The sequence below is a fragment of the Chiroxiphia lanceolata genome, chromosome 8 (assembly GCF_009829145.1).
Source record: "Chiroxiphia lanceolata isolate bChiLan1 chromosome 8, bChiLan1.pri, whole genome shotgun sequence".
Taxonomy (NCBI): domain Eukaryota; kingdom Metazoa; phylum Chordata; class Aves; order Passeriformes; family Pipridae; genus Chiroxiphia; species Chiroxiphia lanceolata.
The window spans coordinates 12,817,136-12,839,243 of NC_045644.1; the positions used below are offsets into that span (position 1 = coordinate 12,817,136).

Here is a 22,108-nt window from a genome sequence, read left to right on the forward strand (position 1 = left end):
CTCCCTACTGAGGATATGTTGCCCAGAGTTATTAACTGTCCAGCTATTGCTGCTAATATTCATTGGGAGAAACTATGTGGGATCAGAGGTGTTTGAAGCAGAGGGGTTATACAGGCTGATCCAAATACATACAGTTGGCAGGAGAACTGACAAGCCGGAACAGAACCTGCCTGTGGCTGCCTTTCTGATCTTAAACACATTAAGTCTCCCACAAACTAAGATGGATGTAAACTGTTTTTTCTTGCTGATTTTGCACAATCAAGCTCTGTTGAAAGTAACCTTTGGAACTGGACATTCCACAGTGCATTTGTGAATCCACAGTGCATTGGCCACTGTGGCTTTCTCACAGATGAAGACCTTTACATCTATAGGTCATGTAAACTTCTAAAATGTCCTTTAAAGAAAAACTTTCTTGATGCACAGAAAGTATTGGTCAGTAGCTCTGCAAAAGAACCATCGACTGCAAAAGGGAATGAAGCCAAAAGTCTTCAGGGCTGGAAAATGGCACTAAGAGACGCCTTGCCACAACAGGAAACGTTACCACATATTGAGGCCTTTCTTCCTTTTCTTTTTTGGCTTGGTTTGAGGCTTAGCAGAAAAAACTCAAAAGGACAGGATTGAATAGATACAAATTGCATCTTGACATAGTATCACACAGTGGATGCTGTGTATCTGAAATCAAATCATTACCACTTTGCTACTTCTTGTTAGTCTCCATGTGTCAAACAAAACTCAGAGCTTTTGGGATGCTTTCCACCCACTCCAGAATCTTTGGAAAAACTTGTCACTAAACTCCCTGAGCAGGGGAGATCCCATATCTTTGCCTTCATGTGTGGCAGAAGGCAGGTATCTAGGGAGAAGCAGCATTTTTAGTATCCTGGCTCATCTAGGGGACTGGGGAGGAAAAGGCAGGATTTTGGACAGAAAAGTCCTTGTAGTCATTGCTAGAAATACAGCATTTATATTTGCTTTTGTACAGGAACAGTAATGAAGTCTGGGGAATCAAATCTAAACTGTGTTTTCCTGTTCTCCCCATAAAGTCCCAGTGCCATTCAAGTGTCTGGATATGGTGAGTGAGGCCAGGATGTGACTTGATGAAGAAATCTCACCACAAACCTCAGAATCCACGTATTGTCATAACAAAGATGCTCACCTGCCAAGGAATGATTTGCTCATATCCCACATGCCCCAGTTCCTTCCTCTGCTGTCTAATGAGGTTCCATTTTCATTAAAGAGCCTTAAAGTCCTCCTGTTTTAACCTTTGTATTTCCTGCAGATTTCCTGAGCACCAGAATTTTAATGGTGCCTGGTTTCCCACTTTCAGTTCAAGCGCCTGCTTTGGGTATCTTGAGAGATTAAAGAGAGAAAGGTTTCAGTGACTCACTCTGTAGCAAGTTAGGATTTCATTAGGGAAAGCAGAGTTCATCCACGTGGTCCTCCCTGGAGTCTGATTGTAATCTGAAATCCCTGCTGAGGTGTTAGGAATGGCAGGAGTTAGAAAAAACATCTTCCCCAAAGCCCAGTTGTGGAAGAATGACTTCAGTTTGAAGTGGCGCATGATCAGCTCAGTCTGGTGTTTCGGGAACACATACTGGATTCAGGTGTCTGTTCAGATTTCCCAGTTTATTTCTTCAAATAGCCTCTAGCTTGTTCAGGAAAATGAATCTCCATTGAAGCCTTTTTCCCTTAGTCAAATCGTTTCTTGATCTTGCAGTGCTAGAGGAAACTATAGTACTTTAAGGGTCCCATGTTCTCCATAAGAGAAAGCTGGTCATACAGAAAAGGGAGTTATGGAAGGAGAGGCAGTGTCCCTTATAATTGCAAGGAGGGAGGCTTGCACAAGGGTCTTATAAACTGCAGGCACCGGGTCTCTCTACTGGGCTCTGTACACCCCTATTTTAGCCTTTTCCATTTTGAGTTGCTATTAGGAAGTATAAAAACTATTAAAATATTTTACTCACTAGTTTGCTTTTTTGCAGTATGGGAAAATACTGAGTTTACCTAGTCTTGTCAAAGGGGGGGCATAAAACAAACTGGTGAAGGACTTTACCTTGTGAGTAACTGTATTTCTTGTCCAGAAAGACTCCTTCCTTAGTGTGATTAGTGGCTTTTAACTCCGCAGTTCACTACTAGCTCAGCTGACTTTGACATGTCCAATCAATAGGTAATAAATTAATAGAGACCACGAAAATCTTATTTGAGAACTGCAAATTTTGTTTGTTATCATCCATCACTTTTGCTTTAGCTGTTCTACCTGAAATGCGTCAGAAGGCTGTGTTTGATGTGATGATGTTTCCTTTTGCATCTGCAGGTATCTAGGCAAAGAAGGCTGGGCCCCAGCTTCATATCTGAAGAAGGCTAAAGATGATCTTCCGTCTAGAAAAAAGAACTTAACTGGGCCAGTGGAAATCATAGGAAATATCATGGAGATCAGTAACCTGCTGAACAAGAAATCATCCACTGACAAGGAAGCTCAAGTAGAAAATGAGACTGCAGAAACCCATATCACCAAGAAGGAAATCAGTTTGCCCATCCTGTGCAATGACTCTAATGGCAATGCCATGATGACCTCAGACAAGCAGGTTTCCAGACTGGCCCAGGGATCCCCAGCCATAGCAAGGATAGCACCACAAAGAGCTCAAATAAGTAAGGCAGAAAAGTAGTCTGGGTTTTCACGGGCTTGCAATGAATTTCATTCTCTACCTTTCAGGGCTGGCATTGCCTGCTAAGGTCCCACATATCCTGGCCTTATAGCCAAGTCCACACAAGCAGACCTTTGCACTGTCTCTAGATCTATCTACAGGGACTCCAGAGCGTGGTCCTTCAATCGTAGCGATAAAATTTGACTTCATTTTATACAAGGGCTGGATGGTGGCTTTTTAACTTACCCTGCATGTGTTTACTTCGTTATTTTTTCTCAGAGAAGACTTTTTGTTCCTTATGAACACTCTAAAATGTGATCCTACCCCAGAAATGCAGATGATGTGATGGTGTATTCAAGTCAAGGAAACAACCTGTATCTTCTCTTGTATTTGTTCTGCTGTTTTTCTGGGGGCAAGTTGATATAATGTTTTTACTACTTCATCTGCAAAATGCAGATGCTGACACTAGTCTATGCAAGGAATGGCTAAATACTATGATAGAGGACAATGTGAGTGTTATTAATTTACTGGATTATTTTTACTGCTGGGGGGGAAACTAGGTATTAAGCCAGTTTTTTGCTGGCCAGTCTCCAATGGAACTGGTCAGTTCCAGCAGAAAATACAACCCACTACTTTCTGGCAGTGATTTCCTCGTAAATTTACTGGTTAGCTGAGATGAATAGCTAAACTACCCTGGTATTTCTAATATACCCTCATAGTTTCCTATCTTGTTTCATAGAGATGCCTTAAATATTGCAAATACTGATTTCTAATATTCTCAAACTGTGTAACAGCAGAGAGCTGCTGGAAAATGTGCTTAGCAGTACTTTCAAAGCTAAATAAACTCTCCTTTTTGCCCTTTCCTGCTCAGGTTCTCCAAATCTAAGAACGAGGCCGCCCCCACGAAGAGAATCCAGTCTGGTTTGTATTGGTTTATGGTATATGTTAACAGTGGGGTAGGTGTCTGGGTGCTTTGTGAGACTTTCTGCATCTCTACAGGGTGTGGGGGGTATCTGAGAGATCCCTTATTTGCATGCCTGTTCATTTAATTGTTAAAGTATTGAGCAAAACTCTGGACATCATAATGTTGATTGGGGATTTCTGTTATTCAAAATGCTGCCCCAAATAATCAGATCTGAAGGGAGAACTTACTAAGGCTCATGTTCTGTACATGGGCATTAAAGCTTGTTTGGCTGACTCAGAAGGTTTTAAGTTCCTCCTGGTGTCTTTGGCCCAGACTGATTTTTTTGACATTTTCTTGTCTTAAGCAACTGGGAATGTATCCCCCTCCTCCCATTGCTACCATCTTTGAGGTGGCTAGAATTCACTCTTGTGTGTGTTTAAAGTGCTTGGAATCTTATGGAAGGATGTATGCTATAGTAATAAGACCTCCTATGATTTCTTATCCTCCAAGATGGAATTCTGGAAGTTTGTACCAATTGGAGATTAGAACTGTCATCTTCAGATAGGAGCTACTCAGTGTATTTGCACAAAAGTCATGCTAATAGCTTGTTTATCTAGGCAGTACATAGTGTTTAATTTTTGCTGTACCCTTTATGAGCAGTATGTGACTTGTAATTTTTCTGTGTCATCTGAAATGCTTCTTAAACTAGATGAATAGCATATTAGCATTTTCTTCCTATTTTTCTTTGCATTATTTTCAATTAGATTTGTTTTAGTGAGACTACGACACTTAATCCCATGCTAAAAGTAACAGTGATATTATATGTGAAACTCTGAACATATCTGCTGTTTCCAATTATCTTCATTTAATCCAAACCATCCTATTATCTGAAGGCATTTTATTATAGTGTGCTTCTGCTGTATTTCAGCATTTATAGTGCAGAAACATCCAATTATAACATTGTTAGACACGGTTCCTAAGGTGCAGAGATGCATTCTCTGAGAAATGCTACATGCTGTGCGTGATGAAACATCAACTGTTAGTTACAAGGGTATCTTAGAAATGGAGGAGCATGAGAATAAAGCATAGTATGCATCTTGCCTTTCTCCAGTTAATGTCTTAGGATTATTTTGTGTCTTTGGCAATCCTGTGTCTGTGGATGCTCTGACCTGTGGTCAGGAGATCCTGACACAACTGCAGTTCTTTCATAGAACCCCAAGCAGTGAAGTGTAGAAGCTGTGAAGCTTCACCATCATCTAGTTGTCCTGTAGACGAGCCCTATGCACTGAAAAGCTTTCAATATTGAAATTATTGAAAGGACTTTTATCTCATTTATCACCTTGAAAATAATTGTAGCAAACTCTAAAATGTAACAGCTTAATGTAAAAGCTTTCAGAGGGGTCTGGTATGCTGCCAGAATGGCTGTAAATAGCAGTGTCCCACTTCTCATAGAGCCTTTATGAGCCTCTATGTGTTGGGATTGAATAGAGGTTCTGGGTCTGTTACAGGGAGGAACTGGATCCTGTAGTAGAGTCCTTCCCTTCTTCTAGCACTCTAGCTGAGCAAAGCTCTTCATAGGGGTCTATGATATTATCCTTGTTTCTTGATATAATAGATGCCCATTAGCTCATATCACTGACTAATTCAGATTGTTTAAAAATCCAGCAGCAGATTAAGAGCAATAATTTATTGGGATTACATTTAATGATAGGCAGAATCTATTAGCAGCCTGTTGCAATGCAATTTTCTGCAGCTGTGCAAGTTATCCAGAGCTGGGTCTTTCTGGACAAAAATCTCAGCATAAAAGGGCTGCTGTTACTGTGGGTGGAATGGCTGCTCACACTTTATGGCCCATGAGTAAAATATTTTACTATTCAGGTAAAGATTATCACAGTTTTAATAGCTGGTGAAAGTGGCATGAACAGTGCATATGTTGAACAGCTTCTCTCTTGCGGCCCATATCAATACATCAGCTTCTGCTCTGGAGAACTGGGAAGTTATAATTAGGAAGTAGCACAGGAAGAAGGGAGTGTTTTAGTGAATAAAGGCAATTATTTTCATACTACTGTTCAGTTTACTGTTTCTTTGGTTTAATTGAACAAAATGTCCTATTTTCCCTAGGGTTTTCAGTTACCCAAACCACCAGAGCCACCCTCTGTGGAAGTGGAATATTACACCATTGCAGAGTTCCAGTCGTGTATCTCTGATGGCATAAGCTTTCGTGGAGGACAAAAAGCAGAGGTGAGCCTTAACAGTGGAAAAATTATAATATTTGGCTATTGCAGGGGACTGAATTGAAAGAGGAGGAGTTTCCACAGCAATTGGTTGAGATTTTTGTCTAAGTGACATGTTCTTTGTCACCTCTTAGGTTATAGAAAAGAATTCTGGTGGCTGGTGGTATGTGCAGATTGGAGAGAAGGAAGGATGGGCTCCAGCATCTTACATTGACAAGAGGAAGAAGCCGAATTTAAACAGAAGAACCAGTACTTTAACCCGCCCAAAGGTTCCTCCCCCAGCACCTCCCAGTAAACCAAAAGACTCTGAAGAAGGAACAACTCCTGGAGCAGTTTCTTCAGGAGATACCCAGGAATCTCCCCACAAGCTGAAATATGAAGAACCTGAGTATGATGTGCCTGCCTTTGGCTTTGACTCAGAGTGTGAAGTGAGTGAAAGTCATCATGAAGAGGGCACTCCTGAAAAACGACTGTTTCAGCCCCTCAAACCCTCACCTGTATCATCACTTCAGAAAGCAAAGTTCAAAGTAGAAGAATCTTCAGAAGAAGCTGCTCATGAAGAAGAGACCATCTATGAGAATGAGGGATTCAGACGTTATGTGGAAGATGCTTTGTCCAATAAGGAATCTAGTGGAGATTCCGATTCTCAGAAAAGCTCCTCTCTGTCCTTGATCCAAAGGAATTCTCCATGTTCCAGCTCTCCTAAATCATCACTCATGAAGCTCAAGACAGACAAAAACATCCAGCCCGATCTTGGAAAATGTCACTATTCCAGGAGTGAGGAGACAAAACCAAGGTCAGCTTCAGACGTTGGCTTACGTAGCATGTCAAGAACGGGCATGAAGAAGGAGCCTGAGCAGAGTCCTTCCATTAGAGCAAAGCCAATTGTTAGGCCCAAACCCTTTTTGAACAAGGCAGACTCTCAGAGCCAAGAAAAGATGGATATTAGCACTTTAAGGCGTCAGTTGAGGCCAACCGGGCAGCTCAGAGGTGGACTTAAAGGTTCAAGAAGTGAAGAGTCTGCAAGCCCCCCACGCACAGCTTCTGAGAACCAAGATGACCCTGTTAGGAGAGGCTCAGCTGATCTCATCACAGCTCCTTCCCGTGGCATTTTCTGCTCCAGCCATACAGCCAAAACTGAGCAAGAAAATGATTCCAGATGTTTCTATGTGACCACTGACTCATACCAAAAGGTACAGGATTCTGAAATTTGCTTCCCAGCCGGAGTAGAAGTGGAAGTGCTGGAAAAGCAAGCCAGTGGATGGTGGTACCTGAAGTACGGAGACATGGAAGGCTGGGCTCCTTCCCATTATTTGGCTCTTCCTGATAACCAACGAGAAACCACATCAGCAGACACTGATTCCTCGTTTGCCAGGAACAGGAAAAATGAAAACAAATCAAACAGTTTAGAGAAGATAGAGAAGAGGGTTCAGGCTTTGAACACCATCAACCAGAGCAAACGTGCAACACCACCCATCCCAAGCAAACCTCCTGGTGGCTTTTCAAAAGCATCAGGGCCAGTTAAAATGAGGAATGGTGTGAGGCAGCTTGCTGTCCGTCCGCAGTCAGTGTTTGTGTCTCCGCCACCAAAGGATAACAACCTGTCATGTTCCTTGCGCAGAAATGAGTCTTTAACAGCTACAGACCAACTTAGGGCCGTCCGTCGAAATTCCTCCTTCAGCAACGCATGGTCACAGCCTGGTGACACGAAGGGAAAGCAGCCTGAGCAGCTGGGTACACAGAGCTCTGAGACCACCTCCAACCTCCCTATGCAGAGGAATGGGATCCCTGTGTCCACAGTCAGGCCAAAACCCATAGAGAAGTCCCAGTTTATCCACAACAATCTCAAGGACATCTATGTTTCCATTGCAGACTATGAAGGAGATGAGGAGACTGCGGGGTTTCAGGAAGGTGTCTGCATGGAGGTCCTCGAAAGGAACCCAAATGGCTGGTGGTACTGCCAGATCATGAATGGTGTGAAGCCATTCAAAGGCTGGGTGCCCTCAAATTATTTGGAAAAAAAGAACTAATATTGCAATATCTTTAACCTCCCTAATTTATACTGTTCCTGCTGTGTACATGTGGAAAAAACAATTGCTACACAAAAAGACGTTTCCCTGTGCTCCAGTTTGTACAAAGGAGTCTATACTGAGGACAAATCTGCCATGTTCTGGAGAGGTTTGTGGGGTTTACATGTTGTAAGCAACTATGAGGAAGATGCAGCATAGTCAAATGCCTTTTTGTGAAGTTGTTAATAATCTTGTATGTGTAACAGGGTATGACATCCCGTCCTTCCCATTATTGATAGGAAACCAAATGTGTGCCTTTTGTGAGAGAGAAATACACATGTATCTACTTGGGGAGTTCTGTGCCAAACTGTTTCACAATCTTGGCTCCCTTTCTCCTCATTCTTGTCCATATGTGGAATACCCAAGAATTTTGAATGCTTTTCCACAGCTTACAGTGAGAAGCAAATGAAAATTTCTGAAACAGAGGGACTCTAATCCTTTGGAGATGCTCACTTTTTTTTTTTTTTAATACTAAACAGTTGGTAGGTCCAGAGTTGGAGCCTTTTCCGTGCAGAGATTTGGTCTCTGACTTCAGTGTTATTACTGCTAACTCACCAGAAAAGGCAACCAAGTGATGTGGGTTGGGGGCTTTTTGTTTCCTTTTGTTCTGTCTTGTTCTTTGAGTTGGGATTTCAGGTGTTCTAGGGCAGTGATGCCTACTGGTGCTTGTAAAAACAAACCTACAAACCCCATGCTTAAGCACGTTGATTACTTTGTAGGCTCCATGTTTAGTTCTGTGCCTGACTCCTGCCAGGTGGTCCTGGTTGATTCTCTTCCCAGAGTTGGGTTTCTCAAAACTTGTCATAATATCAAAGTGTACAAAAGTCCCTTAGGACACTGAAGACAAACCTGTCAAATGTGTTAATTCCTGTTTTGCCCTCTCGTCCGAATCCAAGGGTGCTGACTGCTGGCAGGGCCCACCAGGGTATTAGTGAGAAATATCTGTAACCTTCTGCAACATCAGTGTTTACAGTGAGTAGGGAAAAGAAAAAAAAGCCATCAAACTCAGTCTGCACATCCTTAATTTGTATATTTTTGGGGAATTGTTTTTGTGTTTCGTTTTTGTCTTTTCTGTGCATTCTGGGTTTACTTTATTTTCTCTGTGTGTGTGTGTATGTGTGTGTGTGTCTGGTTTTACCAGAAGAGACTTAAAACTGAAGTAGGAGCCAAATATGTGTTTCTGTTCCCACTTGAATCTAAAAAGTACATTTGTACTGGAAAGTGTGCCTGGGCTTCTCAGGCTCAGAGATTTAATATCAAAGCAATTAGATCTACAATGCATCTAATCAGGAAGCTGCCTCCTTTAGTTCCAGTTCTGTTTGCCTTACTTAACTCATGCTTTGAAACGTGGCACACGGATGTGGGAAATGGAAGAGCTGTCCATTGGAAAAGGCTAGGAATATGGAGTTATTTTAGAGGTAGCCTCATACTGTAAACATAATTGACTGAATCCCTACTGTACTTAAGGAAGTCATGCTTTTTCTTTTTTTGTACAGCCTTGTTAATCACTCAAGATCAATATCTAGTTCCTTTAAATAATAGGCAGCCTTGTAAATCTGTTTTAAGGGGGAGGGGCAGACCATTTCACTACTGGTTTACACAAAAAATTACATGCGCTCTTTTTCCACCAGAGTTTCATATTGATTTGGCTCAGAAGTTAAAGGTTATAAAGGCTTCAAAATAACTGGGATCAAGGGGCTGAGTAAAATAGCACAAAAATATCATGTTACTGGGTATGTTTCACTGCCAAAAAAAAAAAAAAGAAAAAAATTAGGCAATTTATATGTTGTTCTTGTCTTTTTTTTCCTAATTTTTCCCTTTTTTCTTCTTTTTTTTTTTTGGGGGGGGGGGTGGAGGTGTTGTTTTGGGGGGTTTATTAATTTCCGTGGTATCATTTAGAGAGTTGCCTACAGCTAATGTGACTGATGTCCTTTTGGTAGCTGAAGCAACATCCAGGTGCCACAACTGGCTACAAACAGTGCTGTGGTTTGAGCAGCTCTCCGCATGCAAGTGGGGAGGGGAGGCTGTTTGTTTGGGATCCCTTTACATTGTGGTGGCAGGAGAAGGAGGTGTAACTGCACAACAGCTCATATCACAGTGTGCAGGGTCCTCTTTGTACATTGATGTCTTACCATGTGATACATAAGCGTATATCCAGTTAGCTACATCCTACTGGATGTGTATCTGAGACATTGTGGCCCTGTCTCCCATACTTCTCCCCATTTTTAGTTGTAGTAATATGGTAGCAGCCATAAAAGACTGCTGGAGCTGTTGTGAGATTATAATAGAAGTATTATATTCTTCTGCTGGACAGTATTAAATAGAGCAATACATAGAGTTATCTGCTAGATTGCAGTACTAATAGTAGTGACTTAGTGATTCATATTAATGTTATGATTTATTTTAACAATAATGATGCGGAAGTGGTTCATTATTTTGAATTAATGCACTTTAACAATAAAAGATACCAAAATGGAAGCCAATGCAGAGAACTAAGTGCATTATTTAAAGGTGCAGTATATAATTATCATTTTCTTGAAGTACATATTTATTAAGAATTAACTTATTTTTTAAAATATTCTAAAGTTTTGTTTAAAGACATTCCCACTAGGTCATCTCTTTGGGGGGATATAAAGCACAGCTCCCAGATCTTCTGCATTGAGCCACTGAATTCTCTGAGTACAGTGTGGCCCCTACCCAGGGAGAGGAGAGCAGCATGCAGGCAGGAGAGCCTGGGCTACCGTAAATATTGGCATTTGCATCCAGTAAAACCGAGCCCAGGGCACCTCTGAACTGCAGGAGTCCTTGCAGTGTTTGGGGAGTCAAAGCTGGTTTGGGCAGACAGTTCCAGTGCCTGGCTGCTGTGTGCCTTGCATGAGGCTGGTCCCCAGTGGATGTGAGTTCACTGTGAGGCTCAGGTTCAAGGGCTTCGGGATCTGCCTGTGACAGCTCTGTCACAGATGCCAGTCTATCCCACGGCTCCCCTTCCACCCTGCTGACTCGCTTCTCCAGCTCTGGCTTTTGCAGGGAGATGGTTTTCAGAGCTCCAAGCAGTGTAGGGTGACACAGAATAAGGGTGCCTGCAGTACTGCCAGGGTTCTTTCAAACACCAGCTCAGTGCCCTATGGCTCAACTGCTCCTTTATCCCATCTCAAAGGTTTCGTGGCCCTCTGAGGAGGGGCCAGAACCTTTAGAAGGGCTGCAAAGCCACAGTCATGGCCTCCCTCTCCCTCTGTCCTCACCTGTACCAGCAAAAAGGATGGAGTGCAAATAACCTACTTGATGCTAGAAATGAATGTGGGCCACCTAGCATGCTGGCTTCCAGCCTGGTGGAAAGCTTCAGTTTGGGCTTCCCTTTACGTGGTGGCTCTTTGGCTGCTTGTGTTTAAAAGGGCACTTTGAAAGCAAATACCCCCAAGTGCAGTTTTTCCCCCTCCCATTTTACCATTGTCATAGCATCTCTCATTGATCTCTTTTTTTGATTCTTTCAACTGAGAGATATCAGGAAAATAATTTTTTCCATTGGTGAGCAGCTAATTTTGGTCAGTTCTACTTATACCTGAAATACTGAAATACCCTTCACACTGTTAGCTGTGAAACAGAGGGAAAGGCCTTAAGCTACATTAGCAAGGCTGACTGCAGGGCAGGAAAATGTGGCAGGGTGCTCAGAGGACAGTGTAGTGCTAGAAGTGTTTTAGTTCTTTTCTAAAAATGTTGATGTCGCCTTCTATTTACGAAATTTGTCAGAACTGACACTGGATCAAGAGCAATATTTAAATGTAATGTACACCTCAGTGAACACTCAATGCAGAAATCAATAGTACTGTTTAAATTTCTCTTTCTGATTTATTCCTCAACCAGATTGTTAAGAGGAAGAGCTCTGCAGGGCTTGAGCAAAGCCATTTGCAGGTGAAGGGGGCCCTCCTCTGGGTGGAGAGGTGGCTGCTCTCGCACTCTTGCTCTCAGCCGCTCTCCATGCTTTCCAAAGAGTCTTAAATTTGGACCAGCAGAAATTCCAAATTCCAATGCTAAAGAACAAAATTAAAGAATGTGAAAATTGTATCTTGCTGTATACTGCAACTTTAATAATAATGAGCACTTCTGAGTTCGTTATTGAGGTTTATATAATGCCTGAAAAGTTTAATTGCTGGTTTCCCTTGTCTTCCCTTTCAAAACACTTTCTTGTAACAGCAAGAGTCATGTATTTTTGTTAGGAGTCCTTCCCCATGGGAGGCAATTCCTATTCATTGTTTTAGCTGTCACACTGTGCAATGGGTGAGTGTAGTCATATGTACCAGTCCTTTGCAAGCCAAACTTTTCAAGATAAAAGGATGATGGGCACGTGTCGGGATATTTAACTGATGCGTCAACAGGAAGTTTTTAAATCAATGTATACAATAATAGTAAATACACAATATTGAGAGATTGAAATTGCCTTCCAGCTAGACTCTTCAAAATGGAATTTCACATCTGCATGGGTATAGCTAAAAAATGGATTTGGCCCTTGTGGATATGCACCCCAAAGACTCCTTCCAGTATGATTCTATAAAGTTTGACGAAGGCATTATATAATTGTTTTCATCACTTTCAGATCTTAATGAATCATATTTTATTGTAATATATATTCATTGCTTTCCTCAGTTAAAAAGAAAGTTACTGCTTTTATCTTATATGAAAAACAAGGGAATTTGATAAAGCATTCATTATTTTCATATTACTAGTATTAACAGAATAGAACTAGTACTATTTAATTTTAGATCTTCATAGCTAGCTTGTTAATAACTCATATTTTCCTGTGTTGTATCCTACTATTTTTTCTATTTTTTTCCCAAATACTCTTCATTCTTGAGTAAAAGCAAATCCAATGAGTGGAAAAGTGCAATATTCATAGAATAAACAGGCCCCTCATCCAGGACTTGGAGTGGAACGTGCAGTGTGAAATGTTTGTAATTCTCTATTCATGCACTCTTAGGGGAAGGGGGCTGCTGGATGAAAACAGGGCCTTTAGGTAGGTAGAGACTGACAGCTGGGATGGTTTGGCTTGGGAATGGCTGCTTTTCACAATAAAGTATCACCTGTTCATGAAAGTGTAAGGGTTATGCAGCATGTTGCCAGGATTATGGATAGAATGTGCATTAACATCCTTGTCAATACAGGACTTCTGAGCTATGCTTGAAACACTCTTTATGTCATCCATGCATGATACTGTCTTCTGGTATGTCTCTGCTGGTTGCGTCCTCTGTTGTGCTTCAGAATTGATGATAACTTCAAAAGGGAAAATAATTCTGCTGGTGCAGTCCCGAATTTTGATACTGTATTGTGACTTGTATTTATTGCAAGAGCTATGGAAATATTTTTACAGGTTCTTATTTCTTTTCTTTCCTTATTGTTAACTTAAGAAAAGTCCCCATTTTATCTGGGTTAATTCTCACCTGCAGAATTTCACAGATGATTTGGATATTGATTTCATATTACTTGGCTTGCAAAGGTGGATCTTTTAGGTCCTAAATAAAGTTGGGCAGAAACTTCACTCTTCAAAAGAGGTTTTGTCTTAAATTCTGTTTGAATGGAAGGAGACCTTCCATCTGTCAAAAATAATGTGACTTTCCAGGTAGCAGCAAAATCTACTACCTTTGAAAAACTGGACTGTTTCTGTAAAGTGCAAGAGAAATGTGAAAGCCAGAGCACTTGATTCTCTGAGCTTTGGGAAGTACATCTCCTGTGGCTCTAGTTCATGTCTCTGGAGAGGGAGTGTACCTCAATTTTCTGCTTAGTTTTTGTCCTGCTGTTCTCAAGTTTGTCAAAAAAACCTTAATATTGCCAGAGATGTTTGCATTCAAACAGGAAAATGGAATTCTGCAGCTGTACTGAAATAGTATCAATCACACGATTTTGGAAAACCTCTATTACTTTACAAAGTAGTAATCTGGTTTTGAGGAGCCAACTTAATTCTTTCACATGCTCTTGTCTAAATTGGCAAGAAGCCCATGAGCATCAGTAGAGTTACACTGACAGAAGACCCTTGTGGGTGCTCAGCATGGACCGTTCTCAGCAAAAGCAAGCTCTGCGCACTCTGTTCCTACACCTCTGAAGGGTGCACAGGACTGCTGAGCCTTGGTGCTGCCCTGCCATGGATCCACTGTGCTGCAGACCTTGCGGCTTTTTAAAACCAGCTGGAGCTTTGCTGCTATTTGCTGGTGGTTTCCCATCACCAGCGGCTCCTTCTCTGTCAACTTCAGATGCTATTTAGCCACACATCAAAGTGCTGTGTACCAGTGCAGTGTTTGATAGCTGCCAGCAGTACCAACATGATGGGCTGAGAGCATATGTTTGTCTAAGTTATTTTATTTCCATTTGCTTTTAGTTGCTTGCTTGAAGCAGGGACCACCAATGCGATGATGCATGGGGAATGTGTCTGCACACTTGAACTGTTTGATGGCCTCTGCTAGTGCTGCCCGGTGCTTGTGTTTCTCTTTTTCTCCCTCTGTGCTGCTCAGTAGTCATGTCTGTTGTGTGTGTCTGTAATTTTCAAATAAAGTACTGTATGTAAGGCCGGATCCAGAAGCCCCCAGTCAGCTGACTTTGGGTTGGGATGTAGGTTGCTGTTGCTGCTTTTCTTCCTCCATCTTAGCCTCAACTTGGAGCAAAGCACAGATGTCCATAAAGAGTCACCCATAACTCTGCTTTGGGGTGTCAGTTTTGTGGGGTGTGCATGCATTGCCAAGAGTGGAGCGAGGAAATCTTTTTTCTTGGGTGCCCTCACATCAGGGACTCTGCAGCAATTCCTGGAGCAAAAGCTGCACCGCACTGCATGCAGGCATGATAGGCATAGGCAGAACAAATTAGTTTCTCCCATTTTGTATTGTCAGGGCTGGGCTGGTCCCATCAACAATGTTGTTCATTTGTTCTTGCATCAAGGTAGCATTGATTTTTAGTCGGAGAGTGCAATTTTGTTTTGTGTTTGGTTTTTTTATAAATAAATTTGGTTTAAAGCTTCACACTGGCGTTTTACAGACCTTTTCTTGTCAGCATAAGCCACTACTGTCCTGAGTTGAGACTCCTGTTTGTTATTGAATGAAAATTATGGGAATTATGTTGATAATTTGGAAAGAAATCAGAAAAGAAATTAAAGGTAACTATATTGGCAGGGGAGAGATAGATAAAATATGAGGAAAAATGTTTCCAATAAGGCCATAAATTATTTGGTCTGACACTGCAGGTGCTTTCTCTGTATAGATAGTTTAAATACGTCACTGCTCTGTGTTATGATTTTTCATTATTGAGAAAAGTTGAGTTTTTTCACTCCGTAATTTACTATGACAATCTTATTCTGAAGTCACTGATCCACCAAAGGAAGACAAACATGGGTCACATGCTTGTTGTAGTTGAGGCAGTTTCTGTGTCTCAGAGTTTCATATACCAAGGTTCAGCTGATGGAGTGGGCAAGAGTAGCTATTCTAGACCTGTCCATGTTGGCTGTCTGTGAAACAACCCTGTGCTAGTGGTGCTTCTGGAAAAACATTGGGTTTAGTGACCTTTCCCTGATGCTCAGGGTTATTTGGTTACAATGGTACCTGTCTTTCATGGTCCCTGTTAGGTGGAGGAGAAAAACACATGGGAGGGAGAATCACTTGGCACTGTAAAAGAATTTTAAAAATATAACCTTTAATATTTAGATAAATATTTCAGGCTTCTCTAGATATTCCCCATGAGAGCTGTTATTGACTCTGTATTTGATGACTGAAAGGTAAGCAACATGGCAGCTTTCTCTGTGCAAACAGTTCTTTTGTGGTTTGAGCTTGTTCTTGAACTGCTTTGGGTCACCAGGGAAGAAGTAATAAATAAACAAAATCCCATCGTCACCCTTGGGTTATAGACTGGGGGGATATCAAATTCTGTTCTGACTCTGGGTCCCCCAGAGCATGCAGATTCATTTTGTTTCTGTCCCCTAGAAGTAGGACAGAAGAGAATAGTGCAGTCACTGGAGCTTAGCCTGGAGCAATTAGTAAACTGCAACAAAAAGAAAAAAAAAAAAAGAGAAAATAAGAATAAACCTTTTTAAAAATGAAGTATTTTAATGAATAGCTGACTTAACTATTTCCTGTCTTGAATTTTCAGGGAGGAGGGGAAGTTATAATTGTTTCCAGTCTCTAGGAGGAATTTTTCTGCGTCATGATGAATAGGCTTGCTGAAAAGACTTGCTCATTACTCGTGATGAGTTCAAACCTGGAATATTGCAAAAGCAAAGTGTGTGTAGCATTACAATGACTTTTTTGTACCGAGGGTCCGAAGTAAGTATTGTGGGGTCAATAGTGTACAGAGTAAGTGCATTTCTGCTGTCTGACTAACTTGCACATGACATCAGTGCTGATCTGTTATTGCAGATTTAATTGCAGACACTCGTTACTCTGCTTGCAATGTTTGGGGAGAATCATGCAGATGAGCTTCCTCAGTTAAGACTCAATATCAAATTTCATGTCAGGAGAAGTCCTGCCAGCAGTTTGATTGATTGCTGCTTAGGCTAAAGGTGAGATGCAGATAACTCAAGGTGAGTGTTGAAAGCAGGTCAGCTGGCTGTGTACATCTGTAGCTGTTTCCAGAGCTGTTAAGTAGCCCAGATTATTTCTGGAATTTGTGAGTAGTCAGTTCTTGGGAGCCTAAACCTGTTGTTGAATGAAGGCTGAAATCTGTTTGAGCTGCTGTGTTCCCCTGCTTTAGCAGAGCAATTGCACATGTCTGGACTGGAAACTCCTACAGGGTTGGCTGCCCCAAAGTTGTTGACCAAAAAGAAATATGGATCTAGGCCTGGTCTAAGTGAAGTTTTGCAGTGGGTTTCCTGGGTGGTTGATGTTATTGATGTGACCTTGAATACTAGATGCTGTTGTCATTTCTGTGTTGGTGTAGAGCTCCATCTTTTAGTGGTTAGGTGGTGGGAATGTACCTGGTGGGAGCTTGGGATTTTGGGAGAGTATGTCGGCGACCAGAGATAGAGAAATGTGTGGCTGGTCTTAGTGTGTGTGTGTAGTCAAGTTGGTGATACTTTTTTTGTCTTTGTTTTTAATATGGGAACCATTTTGTCTGTTCTGCTTGGGAGAAGGTCTAGAAGTTGATGTGGTTTCTGTTGCAGTAAATATGAGAAGGAATAGCTGAGAGCTGCTTTTTTTCTTTTTTTTGTCTTTTTAAGAGAGTTATGGGCAGGAGACCATTTAGTCTGTTTTGGGTTGCAAGTTAAGCCAAGAGAGGAAGAAAATGAGTCTGGGGAAACCCTTTTTTGTGGCAACAGCTTTGGACCATATTTTCTTGTGGCTTTTGATCCAGCTCCACTGAAGGTAGTGGAGTGAATATTGTTCATCATGTAGATGTTAGAGATTTTGGTCATGAATTAATTCTTAGAGAGCTGACAGGTATTTTGGCATTCACAGAATGTCCTATAACAAATGTGAGCTAGAGACAGAAATAACAACTGTAGTGTCATGCATTGTCCAGTTCTTGTTTAGTGAACTCAAGATGGTGACCACTTGGATAAAACTGTTTGTACAATGAACAGCTCCTGCAAGAGTCCAGATGTACTTGGGTCTCTGAGAGGCTTTCCTAGGAAAGGAAATCATGTGCATGATAAAAGGATTTTGCCTTTCTCAGTCATCCCAGTAAAACTGAAATCCAGGAAAATTACACTTTTTTACACTTAACAGTATCTTTTGCCATTGATGGCAAGAGTTATTGTTAATGAGGGATTAGATGCCCCAATCTGTCCGAACTGGCACAAGACAGAAGATCTTTTTTAAAACCAGTCCCTGAGTCTGTGTGTAAATGGTAGATCTGATGCAAATTAGAGTACTAGTTAACAAAATGAGCAACTTTTCTATGGGCCAACACAAAAGATGTATTATCAGTGGGGAAAACATAGCTCTCCTTTTTGCTAAATAACCATGTAGAAATGTCCCTCAGGCTTTAGCTCTAATCAGCTGTGAACCTGTGAGAATTTAGCTGATACATATGGTATTGGGGGCCTGGTTCTGTGACTGCAACAATAGTAATGTGTCTTTGTCCCAGCAAGAATTAATGAAATCATCATAACACAATGTTTTTGTTTGCTCTGGATATATGACAGCAGTGGGGGGGGAACGTTGTGCAAAGCATTATCTCCCCCTTAATGCAGATTTGCAGACTTTACTTGACTGTAGTGCCCAGTCCAGAACTGGTTTCAGAACTGTCCTCATGGTTACATTGTAGGATCAGCATGTGTCTCCTCATGCCAAAGGCATGGGTGGCTGGGTCAGGATGTCGGTGCCCTGTGAGGGACAGGGACTGCACACAGAGGGAGCTGCCCTCCTCTCTGAGCCATGCCCAAGTGCTGCTCGGAGAACTGCAAAACAATGTAAAGCAATTGAGGTTTGGGATTTTTCCCTAGAGCAGCATGTTCTGAAGCAGTGAAGTGAAAACAAATGTTTGTTTAGGGAATTTTAATCGTGTCTGTAAAGGTAAAAACTCTGTATGGGTCTCTCAGCAGGGAATGAGAAACACCAATTGTCCTGGGAAATTGTGCATGTGAAAGTGCAGAGCAAAAACTTCAGATTACTGTGCCTAAAAGTACATCTCAGCATTTCTCTTTAGGCATTTATTAGAACTGGTGTTATCTTGGAATTGAGCAGCATTTAATAATGGTTAATTAAGACTGCTCAAAGACTCCTGCAGGAAAGGAAAAGACAATTTTGAGTTCTGGACATCTGTAGAAGAGGGAGTTGCAATAAAAATAAAATACTACCAGGTGCTTTATGAACCTAATTTCTCTCCTAGGATTGTCTCAGGTCCTTGTGACTGTATCTGGGCCTCCACTAGTGCTGTGGCACAGCAATTGATCAGTGACACCTCTCTGCAAAAACTGCTCATAACCATTCATCTGTGATAGGCATGTGCGTCTTGGAAAAGATGAGCCTAAAAAGGCCTTGGAGTAAAATGACACTTGATAAAAGAACTCCTGATTTGCATGTCCCAGGTATGCTGAAATAACTCTCACTGAAGCAATTTCAGCTACTTCCAGGCATCTGCCATCATACACCCCGGCAGCACACAGGTGCTGCATTCTGCTAGGTGGTGGATGGTGGCAAATGTTAGTGGAAAGGGAAATTCAGGATGCACGCTGTCACTGCCCTTCCTGTTTGTCATCCATGTGTGAAGTCAGAGCTTTGCTGGGCCAAAGCAGGATCAGACCCTTGGCACAGTGTTTACCATGTCCCACAGGGCTCTGCCAAGTGTTCTGAGATGTTTGCTGATGCTGTGTGCTCCTGCCCAGCCAGGACGCTCCCCTCTCCATGTGTGCAGGACCCTGGAGGATTGTGAGGGACTGCCAGAGTTTGAGGGCTGTTTTCTCAGAGTTATTACAAGTTCTTGCAATGTGAACCTCTAATATTTTCAAAGACTCAGGCAGAGAAAGGACTTACTAAACAAACTGTACCTGTCATCTCCCAGTTCATTGATTGCTTGGACCAAAGGTGGTGCTAAATCTAATCTTTGTCTGTAATATTTATATTTTGTTAGATTTTTTTTTAAGTGTTTGATAAAACACATGCAGTGTCCTTCTTACATGAGAAATTTAGTCCCAGCTTGGGACATGGCAAAACTCACTGGACCTTCAGGGTCCAGGAGTGTTGCCTGTTAACATTTGAGCAGGCTTGCAGTGTTCAGGGGGAGGTGGGAAAAGGGTACTCTATCTTCAAATGCTTGCAGACTGTAAGAATTGACTTGTGATTTGTTCGTTTGTTGTTATTTTGTTTACATTGCCTCTTACACCCTAAGGAAAAATAAATTTTTGACCTTTTTAATTGTGATCCAGTTGGTTTGTTTTGTTGTTTTGGGGTTTGTTTTTCTAATTTTTTCAGCACTGTTTTGATTCCACTTGTGTTTGTCAAACCACTGAATTTATCTTTCCCAGAATACCTTACAACTTATGTGTTTGTGCAATTGCAAATTTCAGCTTAGGCTAAATGGATAATGGAGCTTGTCTTGTTCCCAGGCCCTGAGTTGTTACTGTATGCTGTATTTTTGTCTCTTTTCTATTCTACAAAGTTTATGGACTGGTCACCTCAGCCCTCAAACACGAAGAACTTTTTGTCTCTGTTGAGCAAGTTTGTAAGGTATTCGGTCAGGATGGTTTTTTGGAGAAGGACATGGCATCAGATCCAAAATAAGAAGAGAAGTGTACTTTCACAAATGTGGTCCTTTGGTTCTGTGATAAATGGGTTGCTCTGCAAAGTGGGATGAGCCCTTACCCCTGTGTGCAGGCTGCAGAGCAAACGATGCTTGAACATGGGATATTAAGGTGTGATCCTGCAAGGTTGCTGGGCACTGCTGACTCCTCTTACCCGGCTTTGAAGGTTGGAGGCCCAAATAGCTCAATAAGTAGAAGTTCTTTCCTGTGTGAAGCCACAGACAGGTAAAACTGAGGTTTCTGGTAATGGATCCCCTCTCCTTATGTAGGATGTCTCTTGGGGATGCTGAAGGCAGTGGATTAGGGGATATAATGAAGGGAGATGGTTATAACAAGGCATATAATAGTAGAGAAGAAGCAGGGTTATTTTTTAGCACTTCAGTTCCCAACGATTGTAGGAGATGTTTCTCCATGCTGTCAAGTAGGTGGATGCTGCACAAGGAGTCTCGTTCAGGCACCCCAGCTCTCTGAAGGACGCCAGAAATTAGATTTGACACAGCACACAGTCGTGGGCATTTTAAGGTACAAACTTAGTGGCAAATGTGCCTGAGAACTGTGCCCTCTCTTCCCGTTGTGCCGAGTGAGCCAGCCAGCTTGGGTTTGAAAGGGTTTTTCTGTGCTGGTACAATCACCATATACTAATGTATCCCCTTGTGCTCTTTAACTCACTGTTAATTGCTCCCCTCTTGCCCATTTTTTTCTGAGAGCTCCTACCAGAGTTGTGCTGCACTCAAGACTAAAATTTTCTGGTCCTGCTTACATATATTTGTAATGTTTGTGAAAAGGAGTAAATCGATCTCAGAAGGAGCTCTGTGCTGGGCCGGGCACTGAGCACCAGGTGGCGATGCTGGACCAGCGCTGCAGCTCCTGGACCACTTTCGGAGCATCCTCCCTCATGTTCCTCCACCTCCTCCTCGCCCCTCCATGGACTCAGAGCCCGCGACCGGGATACCCCGGAGATGGCCCTGCCTGAAGCAGCGGTCGGGCTGCGGTGCTGAGGATACTCTGTCGCTGGGGAAGGTCAGTGCTGCACCATAGTTGGTCTTGGTTGGTGGAGAATAGTTTGGGAGCAATGGTGAAATTGCAGCTCTGGTTTGGATTTGGTAAGGTGAAGGTGATGACCTGGGGAGGGAGGTCAGGGCAGGGTGACTCCAGCGATGCTCAGCAGATGAGGATGCAGAGCTCTCTGGGGCTGTTGAATGTAGCAGCTGCAGGAAGGAATGCACAGACTGAGCCTGTCAGAGGAGAAACTTGGGGGACCTGCCATGGTTCTTGCTGATGCCAGGGGAGGGCAAGATTTGAGTTTGACTCAGTGTTGGCTCTTCATTTGTCTTAATCTCTGGCAGTGCTTGGGCACAGGATGTCTGGCAGGTCAGTGTCCCCCTTTTCTAGGGGCAATCTATGTTGTGCAAGTCTGTCCCTTGCTCCTGAGGGGATGACAAGCCTTTCTAGACCCACTAGAGGTCCTCCTGTCCACGGGAAAGCAAGAGCTGGGAACAGCTCTTGGAGGGCAGCACATGTGTATGCAGTCTTGCAGCTAGGATCTCCTCAGGCTGGTGTTGGAGAAAGATGGGTTGTAGAAGTGGTTTTGCTTTACCCAGCCTGGAGTGTTTTAGGCCACTGGGGAAGTATTAGATGGGAATGGTTTCCGCTGGAGAGGCTGAGGACAACTCTCCTGGGATGTCTCTATCCCTTGGCAGATGGAGCACCCACTCTTAGGGAGAAGATGCGAACTCAAATATGTCCTGTGATGAGAGTGATCCAGCTAGTCTCTCATCTGCTGAATAGTGAAACAAAAGGATGAGGGGAAAATCTCATATGGCTGTGTTGTAGGTGTGCTCCTGAGCAGATACCTGCAGCAGAGGAGCTACTGGGTTTTGAGGGAACTGGCATCACCTTTGGAGAACCCAAATTCCCTTTGGAAACATCTGCATCTTACCTCAGCATCAACCCTTGGCCAGACCACAGATTGTCAGTGGGCCTTCTCAACATGTTCAGGGCAGGGATGCTACTGCTCTGCCTTGTCTTCAGCCATCTTACCTGGCTCCTAT

At 42.4% G+C, this 22,108-nt stretch overlaps 1 protein-coding gene across 7 annotated transcripts in view; it reads left to right on the plus strand.

Annotated features, from left to right (window-relative positions):
- Positions 1-19,681, plus strand: part of SH3PXD2A (SH3 and PX domains 2A) — a 260,591-nt gene extending 240,910 nt beyond the window's left edge. For all 7 annotated transcript variants that reach the window (XM_032694529.1, XM_032694531.1, XM_032694530.1 and 4 more), the window contains 4 exons: positions 2,312-2,646; positions 3,514-3,563; positions 5,668-5,787; positions 5,915-19,681. In XM_032694529.1, coding sequence (XP_032550420.1) covers positions 2,312-2,646; positions 3,514-3,563; positions 5,668-5,787; positions 5,915-7,810 — 2,401 coding nt within the window. In that variant the 3' untranslated portion in view covers positions 7,811-19,681. The remainder of the gene's footprint in view (positions 1-2,311; positions 2,647-3,513; positions 3,564-5,667; positions 5,788-5,914) is intronic.
- Positions 19,682-22,108: the final 2,427 nt, after the last annotated feature.